At 34.5% G+C, this 26,022-nt stretch overlaps 1 protein-coding gene across 1 annotated transcript in view; it reads left to right on the forward strand.

The window, feature by feature from the left end:
* The window catches only part of LOC149570078 (uncharacterized), a 45,172-nt gene extending 31,744 nt beyond the window's left edge, over positions 1–13,428 (forward strand). Inside the window, exons 3-4 of the mRNA XM_089822739.1 lie at positions 10,794–10,866; positions 12,690–13,428. Of these exons, the coding sequence (XP_089678865.1) occupies positions 10,794–10,866; positions 12,690–12,842 (226 nt within the window). The 3' untranslated portion in view covers positions 12,843–13,428. The remainder of the gene's footprint in view (positions 1–10,793; positions 10,867–12,689) is intronic.
* Positions 13,429–26,022: the final 12,594 nt, after the last annotated feature.

Below are 26,022 nucleotides of genomic sequence, written 5' to 3' on the forward strand. Positions count from 1 at the left end.
GTATCAGTGCGTACCTTCATCAGTGGTATTAGAGCAGTACTTCATCAGTGGTATCAGAGCGTACCGTCATCAGTGGTATCAGAGCGTTCCCCATCAGTTCTTCAGCAGGCTTTGGCTTTCAGATGTCATGGCCTATTCCCACTTTGGAATTCCTTTAGCCTCAAAATATGTTTGAGGTTCAAACACACTGAATGTTGGCGATGAGAGCAAAGTTAACAAAATTTGTAGTTTTGCTCTTTTTCCAAGCAGTTCTCCCATCAATGAGCCCATCATCACGAAGATGAGGAAGCGTCTTAGCCCACCACTTAGGCCAGATAGGGGAACGGCCAACATGAGTATCAGGAGATGTTTGATCAGTAGGTTCCTCATCAGAAGAATTTGGATCAAACTCAGGTGAAACGTCTACAAAATGAGGTGACCCTGCAGGAGAAGTCGGAGGTGTCTGTACAGGTATCACTGGTATAGCTGGAGCTGCAGGAGACCTCCTCACTGGTATAACTGGAGCTGCAGGAGTTGCTGGAGGCCTCCCATCAGGTGGACCTAATGGAAGCCAAACTCCCAAATCACGAGCCATCATAGGTTGGTTTGTTGGATGAGGAACAGGAAAAACAGGCATGAATGGTCCTCGCTGCTCGTCAAAGACTACATCTTGACTGTAGATGAGACAAGATGTCTCAACATCAATCAGGTCGTAGGCTTTGTGAAGACTGCTGTATCCAACAAGCATGAGTTTCTGACTCTTGGTATCCAACTTGGTGCATTACGCATTAGGGATCCAAACAAAAGAAAGGGAGCCAAAAACCTTCAGGTGACTGATTCTAGGCTTGTGACTTGACCAAGCCTCTTCCAGAGTTTTACCTTTGACCACCATTGTGGGTGATCGATTCAACAGATAAACGACAGTGTTAACTGGGTTTGCCCAAAACTTCTTCAGAACATGTCTATGTTCGAGCATGGAGCGAGCCATCTTAGTGATTGTCTAGTTTTGACCTTCAACTACACTGTTTTGTTGTGGCGTGTGGGATGTGGTTAATTGGCGTTGGATGCCATGTGTATCCAAGAAGTTGGAGAAAACATTAGAACAAAATTCCCCCCCATTGTTTGATCTAAGAGTGATAATAGATTTCCCAGATTCATTTTCAACTAAAGGTTTAAACTTTTGAAATATAGGAAATGCATCTGATTTCTTTTTAAGGAAATAAACCCACATTTTTCTACGGAAATAATTAACAAACAACAAAAAATACCTGGACCCAAGAATAGGAGTGGCCCATAGGGACGCAGATATTGACATGTACAAGCTGGACTACTTGAGAAGCTCGCCATGAGTCAACACTGGTGAAAGGTGTGCGATGTTGCTTTCCATCCTAGCATGCGTCACAAACTCCAAGCTGTTGAGTCTGAATCTTTGGCAATCCAAGAACAAGCTCATCTTGAGCAAGCGTGAGAGATAATGCACATTTAAGTGGCCATATCGTTGATCCCAAAGTGTGCTGATAGAAGACCGTCGAGTAGCCATAGCTAAGTCCCGAGAATCACCAAAATCAGCAAGTTTGAAAAGACCATGATCCTTAAGATCCACTGCAATAGTAGACTTAGTCGCCTGATCAATGATGGTGCATTGATGTGAATTGAAGGTGACATCCAAGTGTGGAGAATGTCGCTATAATTGATTGACTGAGATTAGATTTAGTTCCATCCCTGGAATGTAGTACACATCAAGGAATATGAGATTCCTCCCAGTAGACTGAATTTGAATGTTACCTTTGCCAACAACCGTGTACTCTTCTTCGCCACCAAAAATAACAGAGTCTAAATAAGGTTGGTAGTTAGTAAATTGGTCTTTGCAGTGAGTGAAATGACAAGAGGCACCTGAATCAATGTACCAGGCAGACGACTTGACATGATCTACAGGTCTTTTAGCCATGAAGGCGTAAAAGGTAGATTCTACCTGCTTAGTGTGCTCCGCACTATTTGCATTGGGCTGCGAACCTGATTGCTTAGACTGTGCAACTAAGTGTTTTCGACATTCAACCTCTGTGTGCCCAAACTTGTGGTAGTAGTTGCATTGAATGTTCTTCTTTTGGGAACCATCTGGTGCTGGAGTAGTAGACTTCTACTAAGATGGCTGTTGAAACTTGCCTTTATCCTTTTCAAAGGATTTCGCAACAAAGGCTTGCTCTATGGAGGTGGAACTGGAGCTGCTACCGAACTGTTGTTTCCGCTGATCTTGTTGAAGCAACAGGGTGCAGAGATTAGTGAACTTCAAATCAACACCAGAAGATGTGATGTTGAGAGACTCAATAAAATGCTTATAGGACTTTGGTAAACTCTGAAGAGTGATAACCACAACATCCTCTTCCTCTATCTTGCGATCGATGGCAAGTAACTGATCACGGATTTCCTGAATCCGATTTAGGTGTGCTTAGAGCGAGGTGCGCTCATCCATGACAATAGAAAACAGAGTGTTTTAAAGAAATAAGGCTCTGCTTTTGTCAGAAGTCTCATGAAGACCTTTGAGATGTATTTAGATCTCGATAGCTATTTTGCCGGATGGAATCTAAGAAAGCTAATCATTAGCCATGGATGATTTGAGAAGCATCATTGCCTCTCAATTATTCATATCCCATGTATCCTGATCGGAACTAGAAGTTGGACATTTTGTAATACCCAGAACAAGCTGATTAGTGTTTCGATATTCAAAAATTGCAATGATCGGCTGCTTCCAAGTGCCATAATTTTGACCATTGAATTTGGAGTTGTGCTCGAGCAAAATGTTTGTCAGAGACGCCATGGCATGTTTTTCAATGAAAAACTGTGAAACTCTGTGGAGGCACGTTCTTCGAAGCCAAAAATGGAAGATCTGGAAAAAATGGAGAGCGACTCAAAAGAGAGCTCGAAAAACCTAGGAGTATGTTGTCGTTTTTTGGATCCGCTGGCTCAAAAATCGAGGCACTAAAAATGTGGCACCCACAAAAATCAGACAGCCTAGTTGAGCTCTTGAAAAACCCACCAAGAATCTGTGATCAAAATTTTTTTTGAAGCCCAAAAATTTGGGTTTCGAAGAAAACTCTAGCTGGTGGCCATTAATGGTCAAAATTGCAAAAAAAGGTGTTTTGTAGGCAGAAAAATGGATTTTTTTGCAGGGATAGCATAGCTGATGAAGAATGGAGACGGAACAAATTGATCCTTGACCCTAAAATTGCGATTTTGCTGTTAAATGAGCCTGAAAAGATATAGACGCAAGCTGCTTCGGATGGGTGCGATTTGGAGGGAAAAAACGGCATGATTTGTGCTGTGATTTATTGTCGGAACGAGCCCTTGAAAAAACATGAAAAATAGGGCATTAAATCGTGGTAGCAAAGACTTGAAGGCACACAAAAAAATTTGAGTCGGAAGTCACGATTTTTCCAGCAATGAGGTAGGAAAAAAATGCGATTTTGCAAGAGATCTTTCAACAAACCCTCAGACAAAAACCCTTGTTTGAAAATTAGAGGATTTTGATATGATGAAGCAAGGATCACAGAAAAATAATTTCAAAAATGGGTCTAATAATTTTAAAGAAATTATGATTTTCGAAAAAAATTTAAGAAATATTCTTTGATACCATATTACGGGAAGTAATTGGTAAAATACTTGCTTGCTATTAACAGAGATTGAAAGGTCAATTTATACAAAAGAATAAAACGATGTTTCCTTAGTAAATGATCGTAAAGAATAGAAACATTTTATTCTAACAGAGAAAGCTAAAAAACGAAAGCAAACTAAAGCTAACTAGATATTTACAATAGATAAGCATTAACTAATAATAGACGACTATCTATTATTGTAATAGACCTATGTGTTATAGCTCGTTGGAAAGGTCTTGAATTATTATAACTTATTTTCATCATTCGGAGACCTTTGGGCACCTAGAGTTATATTATTTAAGGAAAGGGTGTTTTTCCTATACATAAAGACCTTTTCATTGAGAAGATGCCATTTTATAATAAAGGGAAAGGCATATTCTCCGTTTAGGGTTCGATTGGCTTTGAGGAAGATAAAAGGAGATGTTGGTTCATTCTTTAATTATCTTGTACATCTTCATTCTTGGTATTTGCAATTTTGTTCTGAGGAGCAATTCTAGAGGTTTGGGACGCAAACCCTAGAGCTTGGGTATTGGGACACAAACCCCAATAGGTGGTTTCAGCAACATTCTACAGTATTGTTTCAGTAGTTGACAAAGATTCTTAAGTTCAACATTGAGGGTGCTTGTGTATTGCACATTGGGGTTCTTGTTTGGCACGTTGGGATCTTCTTGCTGCCTTGGCATGACTATAGCAGCCGTATGACTGTCTTTCTGCTGGCACATGGTTTGTTGGTTGGATTACGTCAGCCATCTCTGCCCTTTTGGGGCGTGGCTGGTCCATTCTTGCAGATGGTGTCATCATTTCTTTATTTGTAAACACCTTTGCTGGCATACTGATTACATATCTTGCCCGGTATGATTTGTAGCTATTCTGGTTGACTGAATATTATATTATTTGCTGCTGTTTTTAATTATTGTTTTACTTATCTGGAAAATACGAAAAAAAAGAAAAAAAACAATTTTTCTGCAACTTCTGTCTAATTCTCTAAGACCACAAGGAAAGCACAGAAAAATCTATTATTTTAATTAAAATTTACAGAAGTTCAGTGAAAGGATCCTTTTGGCATCTTTCATAAATAATCTATTTATTTAACATCCTAGACTAAGCCCCTAAAAACATTGAGAATAGTTTAAATCCTGTTTCGATGTAATTTGGGCATGGGGATTGATGGAATTATTTGGTATCATGATTCTTATTTGGAATCTTTTAGTCAGAAATTAGTTGAATTTTGATTATTACTTTTTGTATAATGATGTGTCGAAAGAAAATCTTATGGACCGCTGTTTTAACTGTTATATATGGATAATGTGATTATAAATTATAATCAATAACTCTAGTGTCACGTCTAGATGTGTGATGATAGGCATATGGGGTAAAGGTAGTAAAGTTGACATCAATTGTGAATTAAGAAAAATCATAACCCTCGCCTACAGATTCAAAGTTTCATATTGGATTTTATGTTTGTATGCATAGTGTGGTTGTGAAAGTTGTCGACCTTAGTGGTCATGCTCAGAGTTTGTTTGTGCTGGTCCATTATGTTTATTTTAATTAATTATTGAAATGAATGAATAAATTTATTACAAGAGGACAATTAAATGAAATAAGCAATAAAATTGAGTTAAGAGGTTTAATTAAATTTAAGACTTAAATATAATTTGGTTTTTGAAAAATAAATCAAATGAATTAAAGAAATTTATGTGGATAAGCAAAGGAGATAAAATTAGAATTGTAAAGAAATGGACATTCCTGAATGATCAACTGAATTTGTTTAGTATATTTTAATTGGAATGAAGGAATTATTCTGTTTGGAGAAGGGATAGGCATAGTTTTTAAAAGAGCAGATTCAGGAAATTTGCAGTTCCAGGAACAAGAAGGATTATAAAAGAACATAGACAGGAAAAGGGCAGCTTTAAAATTTGGAGAGGATTTTATTTGATCATTCATGGTATTGGGAAAAGGAAGAAAGTAGAAGACAGAGGCCAGAGAAATTTGCTTGGTTGTGATTGGGGATTCCTTTTGTTGTTTGTAACATTTTTGGAGAGTTAAGATTAGCATAATAATTACTCCATATAGTGAAATGAATGGGTTACTTAATGTTACTGTTGGTTTTATTTTTGAAGGGCTAAAGGGTTTGTTTTTAGATTTTGGGAAAATGAATCAAGCAGAAGCCAGAGGATTTTTTTTGGATAATGTCAGGGATTCTTTTTGTTGTTTGTTAACTATTTTGTTTAGCATTGATAGAAAAGTTAATCGATATAGTAAAAGTAACGAGTAGCTTAATGTTATTGAGGTTTTTTATTTTAAAAGAGTAAAATCAATTCTCATGGCGTAATTTCCAGATATCTTGGTATCCCTTTTGGAACTGGAGTGTCGCTATTTGAAATGTGGTAGTAGTTTATTAGTAAATTAAAAACAAGTTGCAATGATGATCAAACAAATTTCTTTCTATGGATGAATGCATCGACATCGTGTACAAAATCCTCGTTGCAAGTCATGTACATTTCATCTTGTTGGCATTCTTCTAAAAGCTTTTATAATCAGCTTACTCAATTAATTAGAGGTTTCCTTTTAGGAAAATGGATCAAAAAGAAAGGAAAACCAATTTCTTCATGGATCTATTGTATTCAACCAAAAACCAAAGGAGGTTAAGGAGTGACGGATCCTTACTCACAAGGGATCTGCCTAATTACTAATTGGATTACTAGATCTCTTCACAAAGAAGTGCCAAGGAAATCCCTTATAAGGCATAGAATTGCTACTGCCAAAGGTAATAATGCTTGGAAAGAGTTTGGATGGAAATATAAAATTCTTATGGCTAAATATTTCAATCGCCAAGCCTCTAGACAATTTTTAAGCATATGGAAAGTTTTGCAACTAGTTTCTCCTCTTCTTGAACAGAAAGGTCAAGATGCCAACCATGGCAGGAGTTTCTCTACTTCTTCCATTTGGTGGAATAGATTTATTAATTTCCAAGAACAACCTCTTTCTCAATTACATAGAAAAATCCTTTTCAAAAAAGGCATAGTGGAATTCAGGGATATATGGGAGTTTACTTCCTTGACTTGGGAAAACGACTGGAAACTCAAGAATGACTTCTAAGTGTCACAAATTCTTATCAATGAAATTCACAAGATTCACAATTTTGTTCCTTTGGAGCTTCAGTTAAAACTTTCTACTCATTGGAGGTGGTGTCCACGTTATAATATAAAAAATTCCCCTCTCAACTGATTTATTTTAAAATCCGCCCTCAAGCCAAATTCACTCAAGACTAAATCTAAAATGGAGTTTGAATTGGTCAGTATCAAAGTGGGTGCAGCTTGGGCAATGCTGTGTGGAAATCTAAAGCTGAGGCCAAAGTTCAATGTTTTAGCATGAAAGATTATTCATTACAAACTTGCCGTAGGAAAATGTCTCACCTTTCTTCCAAAATTCTCTCCCAAATGTCCCTTTTGTCTCAAAATAGAAACTATTGAACATGCCATCTGGACTTAAAAAGCATACTCATTAAAATTGGCAAGCAATGACTTTTATTCCAGCCATGTTTAGCGATTTTTTTTTTTGGCAATCATCTCTTCTTAGCCTGCACTATTCTCTTAATATAATTTTTGAGTCTTTTTGGCAATGTATCCTGTTATATATTTGGTTGCTCAGATGTAAAGCCATCTTTGCAAGTGCTTTTCCTCCAACAAAAGTGATTGTGGATGGTTTATTTTCTAATATTATCTTGTATCTGGCTACCCTTGCTAATGCTTTGAAGAGTAATTGCGACCACAATACAGAGTTACATTCACGGCTATATATAGAGCAGTCCCAGCTGGAGATATTGCTAGAGACCATAATGGGTCTCTTCTTGCAATGTTCAATACCATTACAGATGACCATGTACTTTGTACTTTTGGCAAAATGTAAAGTTTTCTCTTAATTGTAATTGTTTCCTGCACAAAACCTTTAGCTTTCACTGATTTGCAGCTCGATATACTGCTCTATTTTCAACCTGGGTTATTTCTTTCAGGCTCTTTGGCTTGGTAGAGCCTCTTTCAGGTTGTTGGTATGTATTGTATATTTTTTTCTTTTATTTGTAATTTTAATTCTTTTTGTAATTCAGTATCCGTAGAATAATCAATCTGTTTAGTAAAAGGCTACTATTATTGGAGATTTCATTTTGAAAGGAGTGACTGGTTTGTTTCTTATTTTGTGTTAGTAAGATATAGATAGATGATGTTTTTTATTGGAGCTAGTCATGTTTTAGAATAATTTAAATCCATGGTTGTAAAAATGTGTAAATTAAATTAGTTTACAGTTTAAGCTAATGCCGTAAAACCTAAAATTCAGTTTAGAGTTTTAACTATGCTTGTAAACATTTGCAGATAAATTGGTTTAAGCAATGGTTTTAAAAGTTTGCAGTTGGAACTAACCTAAGTAATGGTCATAGAAATCTGGAAATGGGGCATTCTTGTAATTTTAATTCTGGGAAATTTATATGGTTGGCAAGTCTAGGGTAAGAACAGCTCTGTCTATGATGCTTGTCTTATTTTCAGTGCGTTGCATAAGAAATATCAGTTTCTTTTCCTCGATTGTATTATTTTTGGTTACAAGATTCCATCATTCCAGTATAATTTTATTTAGAGGGATTTATAATTTGTCAGAATTTGTGTATAACCTAGCTCATAGAATGCTACTGCACTAGGATGGACACTACTTATCCCATTAGGACACTATCATGTCCGTTACAATTGACCACACCATAAAGATGATACTGCACAGAATATGATGCAACCTTGTTTACAGTTTTGTCTCAGTTTTTGTGGTTCTGTTCTCTGTCAAAAAGTCACGCTTTACAGTCTGTTGGCATTATGCTATCAAATCTGAGCTTGTGATAGTTAGTAAACTAGTAATCCTTCTCTTGCTTAGGATGGAATGTTGAGCTCAACAAGCTGTCTAATTAAAAAACCTGATGAGATAACAATGAACATATGTAAAGAACATGAATCCTAATGTGCTTTTTAGGATCTTGGCTAGGCATGGTCAGAAATATGGTGGGGCAGCTACTGGATTGTCATTTGACTGACATGGTAGTTTATGATGAGTTTGTTAGAACCATTTGCCTGAGTTAGCCCCTAGAATCATGGTACAAGTATCCTAGGAGATAGAGAAGGGAGCCATGTGAATCACTGAGGTTAACTTGGGCATGAGACTGAATGCGTTTAACAACAAGAGCCTTCCCGGAATGCCTTCCATGTTCATGACAAACACTGTATCAGAAAATTTCAGTTGGACCAAAAAATTGTCTAATGACCTAAAAAAACAGTAAGGGTAAAGAAGCTATTTAGAAAATGAATCCAAATGACCCTTGCGGTCTTGGTTAGAAGATTGGAATTCAAGCAGGTAATCAGCATATTGTTAATGACAAAATGGATAGTTGAACATATAGCGTTTAGTAAGACATGTTGTAGCTGAATGAAAGTATGTATCTGTGATTGAACTATCCTAAGGTTAGGGAAGTGTCTGCCTGTTGTAAGAGCCAAACAACCCTTATGGTTGGAAGACATTGGTTTGCTGGGATAGAAACCTGACACTGGAGCACTTGGCATAGTCCACGTGACCCTTGAGCTCATTACATCATGGGATAATGGTAAGGAGTAGAAAAGGCATATGCTAGGAATGTGATCTTACTATGTACACTCGCTTGCCTTATCCTAGGTGTTCATTGAATAATAAATATTATAAAGCCTATGACCCAACTAGACAGGGGTGCATCCTAGGGACCACACTGGCAGCAGGTGCTGTGGAAAGGATTCTCTGTGGTTTGTGTTAGTTGCAATTGCAGTGCAAACCTGGCTTTGCTGTTGTTGGAATTTTAGCATCCTCACATACCAAATTGTTGATGGTGCTGACAAGGCAACCCACCATGTAGCTGCTAGGGAAAAATGCATTAGTTATATCATATATATAGATCACTCAAGCCTGGTGGCTGGATGTTTGAACCTTGAAGCAGAGTGAACAAGTTGAACATAGTGAACCCAAGTGTACCTGTCACACTACTTGAGTAATAGGAACTTAACAAACCAGATGTGATCTAAGAATTTATTATTTAATGGTACTATATGAAATTATTGAACCATATGGAAACTCTAATTGTGTTGAATATTAAAGTCATGATAAGAGTTGAATCAACAATCAAAGAAGCTAAATCAGTGTTAGAAAATCAGTTGGGGAACATTAACAGGGTTTTCTGCCATTTGGTTGATTGTAATGACAATGGAGCTTACCGTGCAGCTGATCTGTAGGTGAGATTGCTGTAGCTAGGTGAAGCCGTCATCTCTAACCTATTGTTTGGTCATAGTGAAAAATCAGCTGAACAATAGCTTTAAGATTAGGCTAGGAGGCCAGATGTGGAATATTGAAGGATGGATAATAAACTCAAGGAAGGATGATGGAATTGGACCAGAGTAACTTGTTATTTTTTAAAATTCTATCTGAAAATGAAATTTGAACCTATGAATAAAACCAAAGTTGAAAATGAAAGAAGTATCATGATTGGTAAAACAACATCCCGAATGGAATTAAGTCCAGAATGGGACCCAAAGCTTAAATGTACAAGCTATGGGTATTTTGGGCCTGGTGGCCAAGCAGTGTGAACTTCAATTATATGTTAAAGAACCAAATGAACCTTATGAAACAGATGGACAAGTGAACCGAATGAGTCTGTTAAACACAAGGAATATGATAAAATTTATTGACACTGAATGAATTGATTGTGTTATATGGCATGCTGTGAAATAGTATATTCTCACAGATGGTTCTATGTGGACTATGGCTTATATGTGCTTCAGCTATTCAAGCCTTGCATATGGATGGAGTGCATTTGAATTCAGTGGATGTTTGACCTCACTTTGCCCTCTTCCCTCCAAATGTGCACAGCCTAAATATTTGAATTTGTCAATGACTTCATCCTGCAATTATAAATAATGCAGATCTATGTATTTGTATATAGCAAATAGCTTAAAGCCAAATGATTTAACCTTGGGGAAAAGAAAGCTGAAACTATGTTGATTGATTTTTTTCTGGCATGGATCATTTCTTTAATATTTATGTGTACATGTTAAAAATGGGTATCATTTTAGCAGTTATGTTTAATCTTACCATGTTTTATTGCATTTGTAGACCATGGGTGATCATTGATGCAGAGAATGGGTTATCTGAAGGTTCATTCGGAGGGTTCTCTGCAGGGCCTAAGGTTAGTTCTCTTGCATGAGTTTTAGCCCTCAAGGCATATGGGGTGTCTCAAGTTCAATTAGTACATATAAACCAATGCTAAATAATATATATCATTTATTCCCTGTTAATATAGTATTTGCCAGTTAGCTGACAAAATGGAGTTTTATGCATGATGCTTGAAGCAGATAAGTGTTCATCATCTTGGTTATTTTTACTGATTCAGTTCTACAAATTACAATTAATTTTTTAAATTGAGAGACTGACGAGCTTGAGATACTCAAATATAATGGTTCTGAGTAATTCTGCTAGGCGAGGATGCAAGTAGTTTTGAATCCTTTTTAGGGGGTTTGCATGCCTACTCAGAGTGCAATCATTTTTATACAAATTATATTAGTATGTGCTCAAATGATTTGACAAACCAAATTTCAAGGCATTCACAAAAGAGTTCTAGATGTAAAGAAAATAAGGTTGGTCCATAAAGAATGCCTATTTGTCGTGACATGATATAATAATTTTAGACATGAGCGCTACTTTTTGTTCAAGCTCCAACTTTGGAAGTCACATCATGTGGCCAGTTGTTGAACATTATAAAAGCAAAACAAGACCATTTCAATGTTGATGTTTCTCTGTAATTTTCTTTAAAAGCAGCTCATCCACAGTAATTTAGGACATGCCGCTGAAGCCTGGATACTTTTAAGCCTAAGAGTTTAACTCTGGAGTCTGTATCACGTTCAAGAATGACAAGTGCCCTTTTCAATTACCTCATATGTGATACTTTTTGGGCATAGTTTTATCCATATGCTGACAGGTCTAGTTTAATCTTTATCTCATCAGTGTCCACAGCGTCAACCACAACTTTTTAATTACTGACAATGGAGATAAGCATAAGTCACAAGTACATTTTAAGTATAGTACCAGAAGTATGGATATTTATTTGAAATAACTTTCACTTCTTCGCTAATCTTGTTTAGGCTTTGCTGATATGGGACCCGCTTCTATCCATTGCTACTGGAGTATGGATCTTTATCATTTTAGCTCTGCTCAAACGTCATGCATTAAAATCCAGTCTTTATTTAGTTCATTCTGCTGTGAGGTGAACCGTTCCAGAGTAGCCTTTATCTTTTAAAACATCAGTTGTTTCAATATTCAAGTGTGAGATTGTCTAATGAATGAGATCAGTATCAATAAGCACCAGTCCCTTTATAAAAATTTCTTCCCCAAAGACGAGATCAATTTTTAATAAGGTTTTTTAAGTTCTTTCCTTTACCTATATTTTGACCGTCTTTTATGTTCTTCAATTTGGGTCCTGTTTTTCAATATTTCAATATTTGAATTAATTCATGTTGATGTTTGTGTTTATGACATATGTCTGATCCCTTTTGGGACATTTGTAGACTATCCAGCTGCACAAAATACATGAACGCTTACTTCCAGCCATATCTTGTGTATGCTGCACAACTCTCAGTTGATTTTATTGCCGAACCCTTATTTTGTCGCCCCAATTTTTGTCCAGTTCTGCAGCCATTTCAAAGTTTAAAATTTAAATCATTTACAAAGAAAGCCTTCGATGATATCTGTCTTGGTAGGTAATAGTCACTCAGTTTCTGTATCCAAGTGGATTGTTGATTTACAGCATGCAGATTTGTACAAGGTACAATACGTGGTTAATGATATAATGCTTTTTATTCTGTATTTTCTCAAATTTGAGCAGTTATTTCTTTTGAATACGTTATTATTAATACTTAGATTTCATGAATTACATATGATGACTATCAATCTTTACAGTGCTGATCAATATGTGGAACTCAAACCTCACAATTGTTGTATCTGGCTGTGTAACAGTGCTGTGAAATTTCATCTAATAAGCTCAAGATTTGTTGGAGAGGTACCCCTGAGTATGAGAGTGCAAAGAGATTAAAAGGCAATTTTTTGGAGTGGTGGGAAGATCTAAAGCGATTACACCGAGAGCTAGCAAACAAGGAAACTGCATTATGATCATTAATAATCCATATGAAAAGATGCTTTTGGTTGCAGCAACTTGAGTGGATTCTTGTTTCTATTTTGTGGTGGTATTCTGTTCTGGCAGCGATCAAGTGGTATTTTGGAAGTGGAACAAATTGGAAGTGTAGCATTCATACTACATTCTTATTAGGTGCATCCAGCTTTCTCAAATTCTGAAGTCATATTGACAGGTCGGTTTGTTACAAAGCAGAATTGACTTCCCAAAATTCTGTACTCAAGCTTGATTCTGAAGTTTTATTTTTGAAAGACCCTAACTAGTCCATGTAAAGCGATTACTTTTAAAGGGTTTTTAAGTGAGATTACTTGGGCTTTGCCTGTAAAATACAATTCAGATGCCAAAGATATTGAATTCAAAAAGAGGTACCAAGTCTAATCCCAAACATGAACTTGGTATTTTTGTATCGAAGTACATAATTGAAGTTTATATGTAAATATAAGACTATCCGTATCTGATGCTGTATCCTATCTATCTATATCTGTATCAGTGTCCATATAACTTGCTTGGCGTACCTCCTGAACATAATGTACAATCAATGAAAAATGGCTAGATATTTAATCATTTTGGGCCATGGTTTACTTGTCAATTTTCCACAGGTTGCAATGGGAATCGACGTGGTGAGCCCAAGCTTTCCACATTATTTATGTAATGTACATGTTCACACGGAAGGGGATGACTTGTGTAATTTACCATTTTAATTTTGGTGTGTTATTAGCTTGACTATATTTTTGGCGATGAATTACAATGGTAAGCTATGAACAACTTTTTTGAGCGTGAGTAGTTGTAATACCCTTCTCATATGTGCATTGGGTATTTTCATGATGATGATTATATATATGTAACGAGGTTATTTATTTTTATGGTTTTACTCACCCTATACTTGCATGTGTATGGTTGGCGTATATTTATTATTTTTTGATTGATGTGTTTAATATAGTTGAGGGACATAGTTGTAGTTTGTGAGGTCTACACAATGTACTGATCCCCGTCATTGTATGTTTATATTTGTATACATGTATGAAAATGCATTGTCTTATACGTAGAGTTCCCCGAATTATCAGGATGAGTGTGCTGTAATGTAGTATCTCAATGGTAACGGGGAAGATAATATACAGACTTAATCTCATCGTAAGTCATCATTGTCTTGAAATATGGACAAGTATCAAACTGACCACCTATTCAAATTCGTCAAAAGTGATGTGAATTCGTGAACCTAACTTTGAGTGTAATAGTCGTCTAAGTTGTTTTCATTCTGGTTCAATTATATAAGTTTTATCATATATTTATTGGGTGAAATGCATTTAGTAATATTAATAATGACTTATGTATAATTAATTCTTATAAATCTTTTTATAAAATTTTAGAATATTCAAGTGTGATAAATTAATTTAAATAGTATTATTTGATTTAAAAGACTTAATAGTTTAAAGTTGTAAAATTAAAAGATTTAACCAATTATTAAATCAAAAAATTCAAATTGAAGTTGTACAAATAATATTAATTGATTTTAAAAGTTATTTGGTTAAAAATATTAATTATAATTCTTCTATAATATTGTACTAAAAATATTATTTATAAATTAAATTATAATTATGCTTGTTAAATGCATAATAATTAAATTAATTCCAAGTGAAGAAGTCAAGTATATAACTTAATAATTATATTATTCAAATATTAATTTTTTCTTTTTGAAGGCTGACTTCTTCTATATGAGAGTTTTTGGGTTATTATTTTCATTATGACAAATATTAGCTTATCTGAATTTTGAGAGTTTAAAAGAAGTTATTCAAAGTTTTGTAAATTTTAAAACTTTTGAAATTGTTGTTCATGATTGCAAATAAATTTTGGTTGATTAAGGAAGGTGATTAAGGAAGGGTCTTGAAATCTTTTTGTAATTATCTTTGGAAAATATTGTTTAATTTGTGTTTGCCAAACTTTCGAAGTTTTTATTTTTCATTTTTCGAGGGTTTCAATTTGATATATATTATTTTGGATTATAGTGTGGAGAAATATTTATTTATGTGAATAATTGTTAAATCTTAGATCTTGTGTTGGGAGTATATTTCTCTATAGAATATTTAGTTTAAAAGAATAATAAAAATATATTTAAATAGTTTTTTCTTAGTAATAGTATTTAATTTTATTAATGTAAATAATGATAAAGATTACATGGCTACCATCTCAAATTGATCATCGCAAGGGTTTGTGGTTACATATTTTTACAATCAATTTAGGACCTAACAAAAGACATTATAATACCATCCTTACATTAAAAGCCCTTTTGCATTAATGGTATGCTTGCTCAATGTTTGTTGTGAAAATTCTTTCCATCTCTTGGTTGGGCTTGTCATCATCAAACACAAAAGCATCAAGCTCTGCATTGGAGCTTATCTCTACTTAACAACCCTTGATTATGTTATTAATCTTGTTGATCAAAATTAGCCTCAGTGGGTATATTTCCAAAAATAGAATTCATACTTTAAGATTTACATGCTTATACATCCTCTTCGGTGATCCCTACCCCACTACACAAAAACCATCATCCTCTAGTGCTAATGAAAATTGGGTCTTGAATTCCCTTGTCAACCACACTACCCACTAAAAATGAAAAACAACTCGTCGCCCCACCACCAACAACCCTAGAAACAAAAGTTGTTTTCATTTCCTTTCCCCAAAAAATAACAGAACAAAACTAGAATGATAACACTACACAATCAAAAACCACTTAACAGCTAGTGGTTTACCTTAGGGCCGATGGAACAAAACCCCCAATCCTTTCATCTAGGAGTACAGTTAGTTTCTACTTTGGCCAAGATTGATCCTCTCTACTTGTTTGTGGGTCTTGCGCACAAGCCTGTAACTTGAACAACATTGCCACTATTGATAAACATGGATCGGTTTTTGCAAATGTAATTACATTGCCATTGTTATGGGTGTTCCAAATGCAAATCCCAACCCCTTATAAATATAAGAATAAGAGACACGTCTCTATGAATAATCATTATTAGTTAATACTATAACAATATAAATCACTATATATATATATATATATATATATATATATATATATATATATATATATATATATATATATATATATATATATATATATATAGTATAATTATAATATAATATATAATATATTATATCAACATTGTATGTTAAGACTAAATCAATCCGACTGTAGCTATAATATTAACACTCCCTCTTAGTTAGGGAGGATTGATATAGAACACACTATACTCTTAAGTATATGAAGCGATATCATCTCAGTATGGAAACACACATCCATCAACACACACACACACACACACACACACATTAACATATATTACATATGGAATTTCCTTCAATTCAATGTGAGGCTAAATTTCTCAACACTCCCTCTTTAACAAGGAGAGAATTTAACCAAATATAATACAAGATTAAACACCACCTTAAGTGTGGTCTATAATAGATTTATGTCATGGTGTCTGACAAGATTCGACCCAAAGAACCATAACAAATTTATTTTTATGGTGTTTGGCAAAATTCGGCCCAAATAACCATAATGAGTTGGCTATCAAGGTGTTTGGCAAAATCCGGCCCAAAGAACCATGATAACGCTTGCTCCAACACATTTGGTGTTAGGAGATATATCAATTATTAATAAGGTCATCACCTTACAATAGTGACCTCACACATGAAAGATCATCACCTTTCATAACACAAAATATGCGAAATAGTAACCACCATGAACCAAGTCAGAGGGTGGTACAAGGGCTTTCATCTCAATTCTCTCTCATAGAGAAGACTGCGTTATAATGAATTTCACTTAAAAATTTCTCCTCATATAGAAGATATCATTTTCAAAGGATTGCACCTCAAAATTCTCCCTCTGAACATTGATCTTGGGAAGTCAAGTCCTCTGGTTACTTCCTCATAAGCTCTCTTCGCCCAAGGATGCCTTTCGAACTCTCTTTAAATCTGATAGCAATCTTCCAACTTTCTAGTGATATGTCATTACTTCCTCATGATATACATAGAAGTAGGCCCACCAAAATCATGCAGTCACACACATGTATTTCTATACTCCCTTTGAGTATCAATCTTCTAAGCTCATGCCTTGCTTTAGAAGAAGTGTCATACTCCCTCTTAATGTAGAAGGATATCATAATCTCAATCATCAAGGATATTTACTTGAAGAGCTTCTCTTTATCCCGCTTTATCACAACTTCTTTTAAGCTATTGTCATAAGCTGCCTAATGTGCTATTCTTTGTTTCCTGCAAGATCAACTTCAAATACAAAGGAAATGATCAAGGCAAAATAGCTCTTATAGTATGTGTAGAATTACAAATAAGATAGAGAATACAATAAATGTAATTTCAATTCAACTTTCTTAGTGATGAATCTCATACAATAAAACTTGTAGGTTGAATATCAAATTATGACTAGTAAGTTTATTCTTACTTTCCTCCAAATTGATCTATGACCAAACAACAAAATTGATAGAAGAAAATTTGATGTCGAAACCTCCAAGCCTCTGCATTGAGAAGATGTGATTATCTCCTATAAATTAGTTCTTAGATAATGATGTCATCAATACTGGAATCATTTGCAGAGTAACCCATTATGGATGTTTATCCGACTTGGTGACTGGTGCATCTATTATTGTTATCATTTGGTGTATATTCCTTTCACTGGACTTATACTTCTATTGGCCACCCTTAGTCTTTGATTAAATTATCTCTCGTTGTTTGATGTTGTCACAAGTGAAGGCTTAGTTTTCTTTATCTATTGTTTCCAACAAGTACAATATTCCTCCAAAACTACTTGTTGGCCTCAACATTCATTGGCCCTATATATATATATATATATATATATATATATATATATATATATATATATATATATATATATATATATATATATATATATATATATATATATATATCAGATGTATCCTCTCAGTGGCAATTGGTTTTCACTTAATTTAGTGAATTGTTGAAGTTTGACTGAGGCTTTGACTTAGAAAAGTTTCTTTACATATCAAAGAATTTGTTTACAGACATGGATATGGTATCATTATATATCTTCTTCCATGGGTGACGTGTTTTCTTACATGAGATTGGTCTTATGTCTTGAGGAGTTCACTCCATTTGATGAATAATCTAATCAATGAACTAATATTCTATTAGTTATTCCACTGACATTGTTTCTTATTAATTAACTCACATTACTCTTTCATAAGAATATCGATTTCTTTGACCAGTGATAATTAGTATCGCCACATCTTTTATGAGTAAATTAATCTAATTACACAAGCAATTAGTTACTTCCATATGTTATGTTTGATAACATCTTCTCCTTACTTTTTCTTCCCTAGTAGTTGATCAGTGTAATGATTATTCATTAAGGTAATTGTTCTCATAATCTTGTGTGATAAATTTCCCCTTATTATTATTCCATGGCTTGGACGCCCATTGGATTATTTCTGTCCATTTCAAGGATGGTTGGTCATGTAATTTCCCTACTGTTCATTGATACATTGTTCCACATCCGATAATATTCATAAAGCTAATCAAAAACATAATTTTTTGTATATCCCGTTATCACCAACTTGTCAACTCTTAAATCGATGTTCTACAATAATTAGCTGCTATCAATATTAAGGGTGCTTTCAATCGGTAACAACCTAATAAGCAGATGCTCTTGGTATGCCATGATGAGATTTTCTCTTAAGAATGTGAGAAATATAAAATTCAATTTAATACTCACAACTCAACCCTAAACCTAAAATTTTACTCGGCACTCACAATTGCCAAGTGCCAGTTTTGCTCGGTACGTGAATGTGCCAAGTGGCAATTTTCTCGGCACCAACAGATGCTGAGTGACAGGAAGAATATAGGTGCTGAGTAATAGGCAGCAGGTGCTGAGTGAGCTTGGCACAAAGAGGAGCTCGACACTTGAAGAAAAAAGCTCAGCACAAGAAGAGCTCGACACACACACACACAGAGGAAATGCTTGGCACCAATGGATGCCGAGTGAACTCGGCTCCAACAGAGAAATAAGATGGCGAGTGTTCTGTTTAAACTTAAAAATTATAACTTAGGAAATATTTCAACGTGAATGCTTTCACCATTAAAACTAGAGAGGCAAAGCTTTAAGCTTTCAAACAAATTTCTCAAATGCAACATACAAGGGAAGATCAATAGATTCAAGTATGCTTGCTTGCTTTCTATTCAATCTTTCACTAAACTATTACAAAATCTAGGAGCATTCGGCTTCAACCAGAAAACCCTAAAAATGTTAAAACTTCAAAACTTTCAATAAACTTTAAACTTTGAACCTTAAACTTGCAGCTCTAATGGCTGCATACAATGGTGCCTGGAGCAATCACTGCTTCAACAGGATGAATCTAACAATGAAAAACTTACAGAGTGAACAAGGAAGAACCACGTGCAACTGCAGGTACAAACTTCCTTCCTTCTTCCTTCTCTGCTCAGCTTTGCAACTTCTCTCTGATCTGCTTGATCTGCCTGAATGAATGAATGAATGTAAAAACATTCCTTTTGTCATATTCTTCCTTTCCCTCTCAACGTTCAAATTTCAATCTTTTACCTACCAAACATGAATGCCTGCCGAGACCTGACAGGGTAGATGGGCGTGGGGCTCGAGGACAACCTGCAGGCGTTGATGTTTAATTTCCAACAAAGAAGATCCAATATTGAAAATGTGTAAAGAAGAATAAACCCCCCTAAAAGACTTAAGATGACTCCTAACTGTATCATACTCTTGGTGAATTGGATGATACCTTATGGATTGTAGATTCCAATATCTATTCCTTGCATACACCATCATCGATGGGATTGTTGAGTGTGTGTAGGCCAAGACTTGCTATTTGATCATTCACCGATTGTGCAATTCATTTTTTATTTTATTTTATTTTAAAATTTGATTGTCTATTTTTGTTAATGATCTATCCTATGTTTGAGTCTTTTCCTCTGACTCCTATTATTCTCTTCCAGATATTAACATCTTGCTAAAGCTAATTAGTCATATCACATTGAATAGTAAAAGTGTCTATTACATTGTCCTCTTTCATGTAAGTTCTCTTTCCTATCTCATAATTTTGGTGATCTTTTTATCTTTATCTATGTATTGTGCTTAATAATACTTGTCTTCCTCCTTGTCTACAAGGTTTTCTTCATTCCTTCCTACCGTTCCTTCAACTTCTTATTCTATCTATGATAAATGATATCGTGTTGCTTCCTATGTCTTCTTCCCTTGCGACGAGTTAGTCTTTCCGTGATTATTTGTCCAAGAAACCCTATTTAATTTCTCTGTGGCTATGAATATAAGTATGGTGTTGTGATATTATTATCCCTCTACTATTAATAAATAATTCCATCGTGTGTCAGTACATGAGTGTGGACGATGGACTTTTCTCTGCACCTCCAATATGCATTTGGTTAGAGATCTTGTTTGTGAGGCATGATTTAGCATATGTCAGTTAGGAGTATGCAAAGATGTGAATCTCCCTTCCATACCTTTTCCTTTCTCCATCTCCTTAATCTTTTTCTTACATTTGTAGTTTGGCTCTGATACCATGTTGATAACGATGGATCGAATTCTGCAAATGTAATTACACTACCATTGTTATAGATGTGTTCCAAATGCAGATCTCAATCTCTTATAAATATGAGTAGGAGACATGTCTCTATGATTAATTATTATTAGTTAATATATTAACAATATAAGTCACAATATAACATGTGTATTATATATATATATATATATATATATATATATATATATATATATATATATATATATATATATATATATATATATATATATATATATATATATATATATATATATATATATATATATATATATATATATATATATATATATATATATATATATATATATATTTATAAGATTATATATAGTACAATTATATTATTATATATATAATATATTATATCAAAATTGTATGTTAAGATGAAATCAATCCCTTTGTAGCTATAATATTAACAACTACTTCATCCTCCAGACACTACTTCACCAATTCCTTCATTGCTTTTATATCTTCATCCAAAATGTGCTGCATTACCAACAACTTGAGGGCATACCACCCCTAGCGAGCTTGTTTAAATTTGGCATGCCTTTGGTTCTAAATGAAACACCACACAAATGATGTAATGTTTGTCCCTTCAATTTTTTCCTATTCACGTTTCTCTCTCCTCCAATAGAAAACCCCATTTTGGGATTGATATTCGTAGTATTTCTTCCATGGCCAACATAATCTTCTCTATGATGAACCTAACCCTTTCTTTCTTCTCACCCAACTGCAATGCCCATGCCTTTATCATTGCAAAATTGTCTGCATTGGTTCTATGCCTATTCTTTGTCTTAATAACATCTCACCCAATAAAAGTTCTACTACTTCTATGAGTCGCTCATGTTGATACACAAACATCTGGTCCATTCTCGCTTTCTTGACTATGCCATGAAATGGGTGTTGTTGTCTATCATAGGTATGGATAAAGGATGACTCCATTCTTTAAAGCTTTCACAAAATGAAGTTCAATTGTGAGAAGAGTTTCATTTAAAGGAGTAGCTAAAATTATATTAAAAGGAATCTTGAGCAATATTGATGATGACCTTTCTCATCCATCATTTAATGTTGCATGTGACACACATCACAACATGAGAGTAAATTGCAACCCTTTTAACTATCCATTATTTCCCAATTTGAGTCCCTATATTTGTTTCCTCAAATTCCAGTGGGATCAAATCTTGGAAATTATGAATTACTATTTCCCCCACTTTCAAGCTTAAAGCCTAATTGGTCATTTGGTTTGCTTCACTATTACCCATTCTTTTAATGCTACAATTTTGAGATCATCCAAAGACATCAACTCCTAGATAAAGTTGGTGATGTAGTTTTGAAGGTGTCATGCTTCTAAAGAACCTTTGACTACAATCTTAATAATAATTAGTGAGTCCTCTTATACATGCAATTTCAACACCTCTAGTTTCTTGGAGGCTTCAATTGCCAACAAAGTGGACTCTGCTTCTGCAACATTATTGGTGCCATCATGTAGACTTTCAACCCCCAGTGCTATAAGGTCCCCATTTGCATCTCTAAATGCGTGTAGGTTTTAATATTAATGTTTTATTTATATTTATATTTGAGAAAACTGTTATTTTATTTAAGTCATAGTATTTTGAAATGCATGATTTTTAATATTTAAATACTTATTTATTTAAAAGTATATATATGCATGAGATTTTAGATGAGTATTTTATAGCCAAACTAAATCTTAGAAAATTAATTAGACTTTTATTCATCAAAATTTTTAGTGATTGCATATATGTTTATTATTATTTTAGATGTTGGATTCTTCTGAGATTTATGTTGGTTATAGGGTTTGTACACAAAGGCTTGAGGAGTGTGGTTTATGTGATGTATTATGTTAAAGTGCTTTATGCTGATGTTTTAGTCACAATTATTCCTTCCCAAACAATGTTCTAAGCTCATTTATTTTGTACCCCTTGAGAGTGCATTATGTGATAGTTTGAGGACGAGTCTTGAATTTGTTATTTGTAGTTTGGGGACCCATATGTACTTATGAGAAAGAGGGTTTGAGGACTAATGCGAGTTCTAGTCATTTTTAATGGATTTGTAGTTGATTACCATTTTTTTTTTTGAGATTCCTACCCTGCATACGAAGACTTGACCAAGGTCAAGGTTATCTTGTTACCATAAATAAATTCATACTACTATATAATCGTTATGTCAGCTACTAATCTCTAGCAAAGTATGAGATAATCTCAGTAATAAGCTTGAATAAAGGAAAGGTGTAGAGAAGATCTAGATACAAAGATAAAACTAGCTAGTATACCCAGTCTAAATTAACGATAGGAAACATAGGAATAATAGTAATTGTAAAAAAATAAAATATATAATCTTTAAATGTAAATATAAGTATCTCTATATATAAATACCAAAACATATATACATGAAAATATATAAAGAAAATAGATACCTATTTATATATAGATACATATGAATAAATATATACAAATATATCCATCATTACATATAAATATAATTAGAGAGAACAATAACGACAACTGATACATAAAGCATAGTAATAACTTCATAACACTCTAAAAATAAACCATCATCCCAAAGTAAGTAAATCTCATGGAAAGAGCTGAGGGAATAGAGTGATTTTTGAGCAACAAGGATTACTCTCACATGTAAATAGATGTATAACTTTATTGAAGGGTATGAATTAAACATGAAGAAATTGATAAAAACCTAAAGTGCCTCATATTACTAGTTTAATGTACCATTCTTGAAAAGGTCACGAATCATAATCCAGTTTAAGTAAAACTTGATACATAATCTCCATCTTAATTTTGCTAAACTTTTAGAGCCTATTATGTTTGAATATTAAATAACTAAATTATAACCAACCACAGATCCTAAAATTCCTTCAAAATTCTTGAAATTCAAATTGCACTTGTATCATGGAAAAAAATCAATGGAGAATAATACTCCAAGACCCCTCAAAAATATCCTACTTGAGTATACCAACATGCATCTAGAAAAATGACATGGGAAACAAAAGAAATTAGGTCACTTAATACCAATCGCTCAATAAATAAATATATAAAAATAAAAATATATATCTATATATATTGTTAGCTCCAACTGATAATGTAGTTAATGTATGTGAGAGAGTCATATTAGTTGTTATGTTTGTTAGGATTAACAAGACAAAAATAAAAATTACATGCAAATATATCCAATATTCAAAAAGTAATAAATCACACAAAAGAGAACACAAGACACAAAGATTTAGTGTGGTTCTTTTAGAAATAGGAAATTCTAAGAGGATGGAGTTGGGGGGGGGGAGCGGGGGGGTTGGGGGTTGGGGGGTGAATCAATATTTTACAAATTTTAGCCTAAAATTGGATATCAGTGATGGAGACACAACCAAAGACTAGAATGAACACATAGGAAAAGGGAAATATTATTATCAATGAAAGATGCCCTATGGGCTTACAATAGTATGATTTTGGAGAAAGAAATCCCCCACACAGTACCTTCTCTCTAACTTCACTAAGAATTGCCTTTACAATGCCATAAATGTTCTTAAATAGACCCCAATTCATTTAGGGTTAGGATTACATTTTAGAATACACCAGTTGGCATCTAGTGCCAAAACAAAACGTTCCAGAAGTCACTTTAGAAGTCGGTGTAAAATTAGAAGAATCCAAAATAGGTAGTACAACTTCTAGGAGGCATAACTTTTGAATCGGGACTTCGATTGACGAACCGTTAACATTTTCAAAAAGCTCTCAAAGCGCTTTACAACCTTATGGACCAAATTTTCTTGTCCTCCATTTTTTGGCCTCTTATGATGCCGTTTAGTGCCCCAAATCTGATTTTGAAGCACTCTCAAGAGGTCTCCAGGAAACTTAAAACTGCAATAACTTTCTAATCGTAAAGTCTTTTTACCTGATTCTTTTTCTGGAGTGCTTTAAATTACAAGTATAATCATCTCTCCAAATTACACCCTCTAACTTATGATAATTTTGGCTCTATTACAAAATAACCCATTTTTTACATTTACACATATCCCAAGGTGCTTAAAAACTCTAACCCAAAAAACTAATAGTGGAACTGTGAGAGTTGGAACCTTTATTTGACCCAAATGGGTATCCAGAAATAAAAACACATTAAACAAAAATTGTCTCAAAGCATATTTTTGGGTGATATAGGATTGCTCTTACACCACTGGATGCTCCTGCATCATACACTCAGGGTAGATTGAAAAGTGACTTTGTCACTTTATGGTAGAGGAAAACCCAAATGGACAACCTCCAGTGCTGATATCCAAGTTGAGTCCTCTATTGGTCATTCTTTCCACTTCACTAGGTACTCTTCATACTGCCTATTTCTGGTACTCCTAACCACACAACTATCCATAATCTCTTCTATCTCCTCCTTAGAAGTAGGAATTGGACATGGCTCCAGCATCAACCCCTCATTTGCACTATCATCATGATATTCTGTTAAGTCTGCAATGCTAAAGATAGGAGAAATGTTAATCCCATCTGGTAACTCCACCTCATATGCATTTCCTGAGTCATGTTTCTCCAAAATTTTGCAGGGGCCAAACTTCTTCATCTTCAGCTTATTGTAAGTACCCACTAGAAACCGTTCCTTTTGTAAGTGTACCATAACCAGATCCCCTACTCGAAACTCCTTATGTCTCCTCCTCTGATCTATCCTGGCTTTATACTGTTGATTCATCTTGGTGATGTGTGCATGGACCTCCTCATGTAGGCTCTTGATATGTTCAACAAATTCTTCTACCTTGACACTTGTCCTCTCCCCTTGCTCCATCTTCCTCAATTCTAGTGCAGTCCTTGGATTACTTCCATACACAATTTGGAATGGTGATCTACTAGTACTCCTAGTTACAGAATTATTGTAAGCAAATTCTACTTGTGGCAGAATCAAATTCCATCCCTTGGGCTTATCTCTCACTAAACACTTGAGCAAATTTCCTAGACTTCTATTTACCACTTCGATCTATTTGTTAGACTATGGATGATGTGTAGAAATGAACCTCAATTCTATCCTCAACTTCTTCCATAAAGTCCTCCAAAAATACCCCACAAATTTAGTATCTCTATCAGAAACAATACTCTTTGGGAGACCATGTAGTCTCACCACCTCTTTGAAAAAACAAATTTACACTATGTACAACGTCATGAGTCTTGTGGCATGGGATGAAATATGCCATCTCGAAGAACCTATCAACCACCATAGGCACTAAGTCATTACCCCTTTGTGTCCTCGGTAATCCAAGAAAAAAATCCATACTTATGTCCTCCCAAGGCTTTGATGGAATAGGCAATGGCTGATAAAGTCCAATATTGTGACTAAATCCTTTGGCTGCTTGACATACTTGTCAACTCTGCAAAAAATTCTTCACATCTTGTGACATTTGAGGCCAAAAATAATGTTCTATAAGAATGGAAATGGTCTTATCTCAACCAAAGTGTCCTGCCATTCCCCCACTTTGTTTCTCTTTGATCAAGTTTTCCCTCATGGAACTCCTTGGAATGCACAATTGACT

Source organism: Cupressus sempervirens, chromosome 3 (genome assembly GCF_028749045.1).
Source record: "Cupressus sempervirens isolate cs-2001-9-10 chromosome 3, ASM2874904v1, whole genome shotgun sequence".
Taxonomy (NCBI): domain Eukaryota; kingdom Viridiplantae; phylum Streptophyta; class Pinopsida; order Cupressales; family Cupressaceae; genus Cupressus; species Cupressus sempervirens.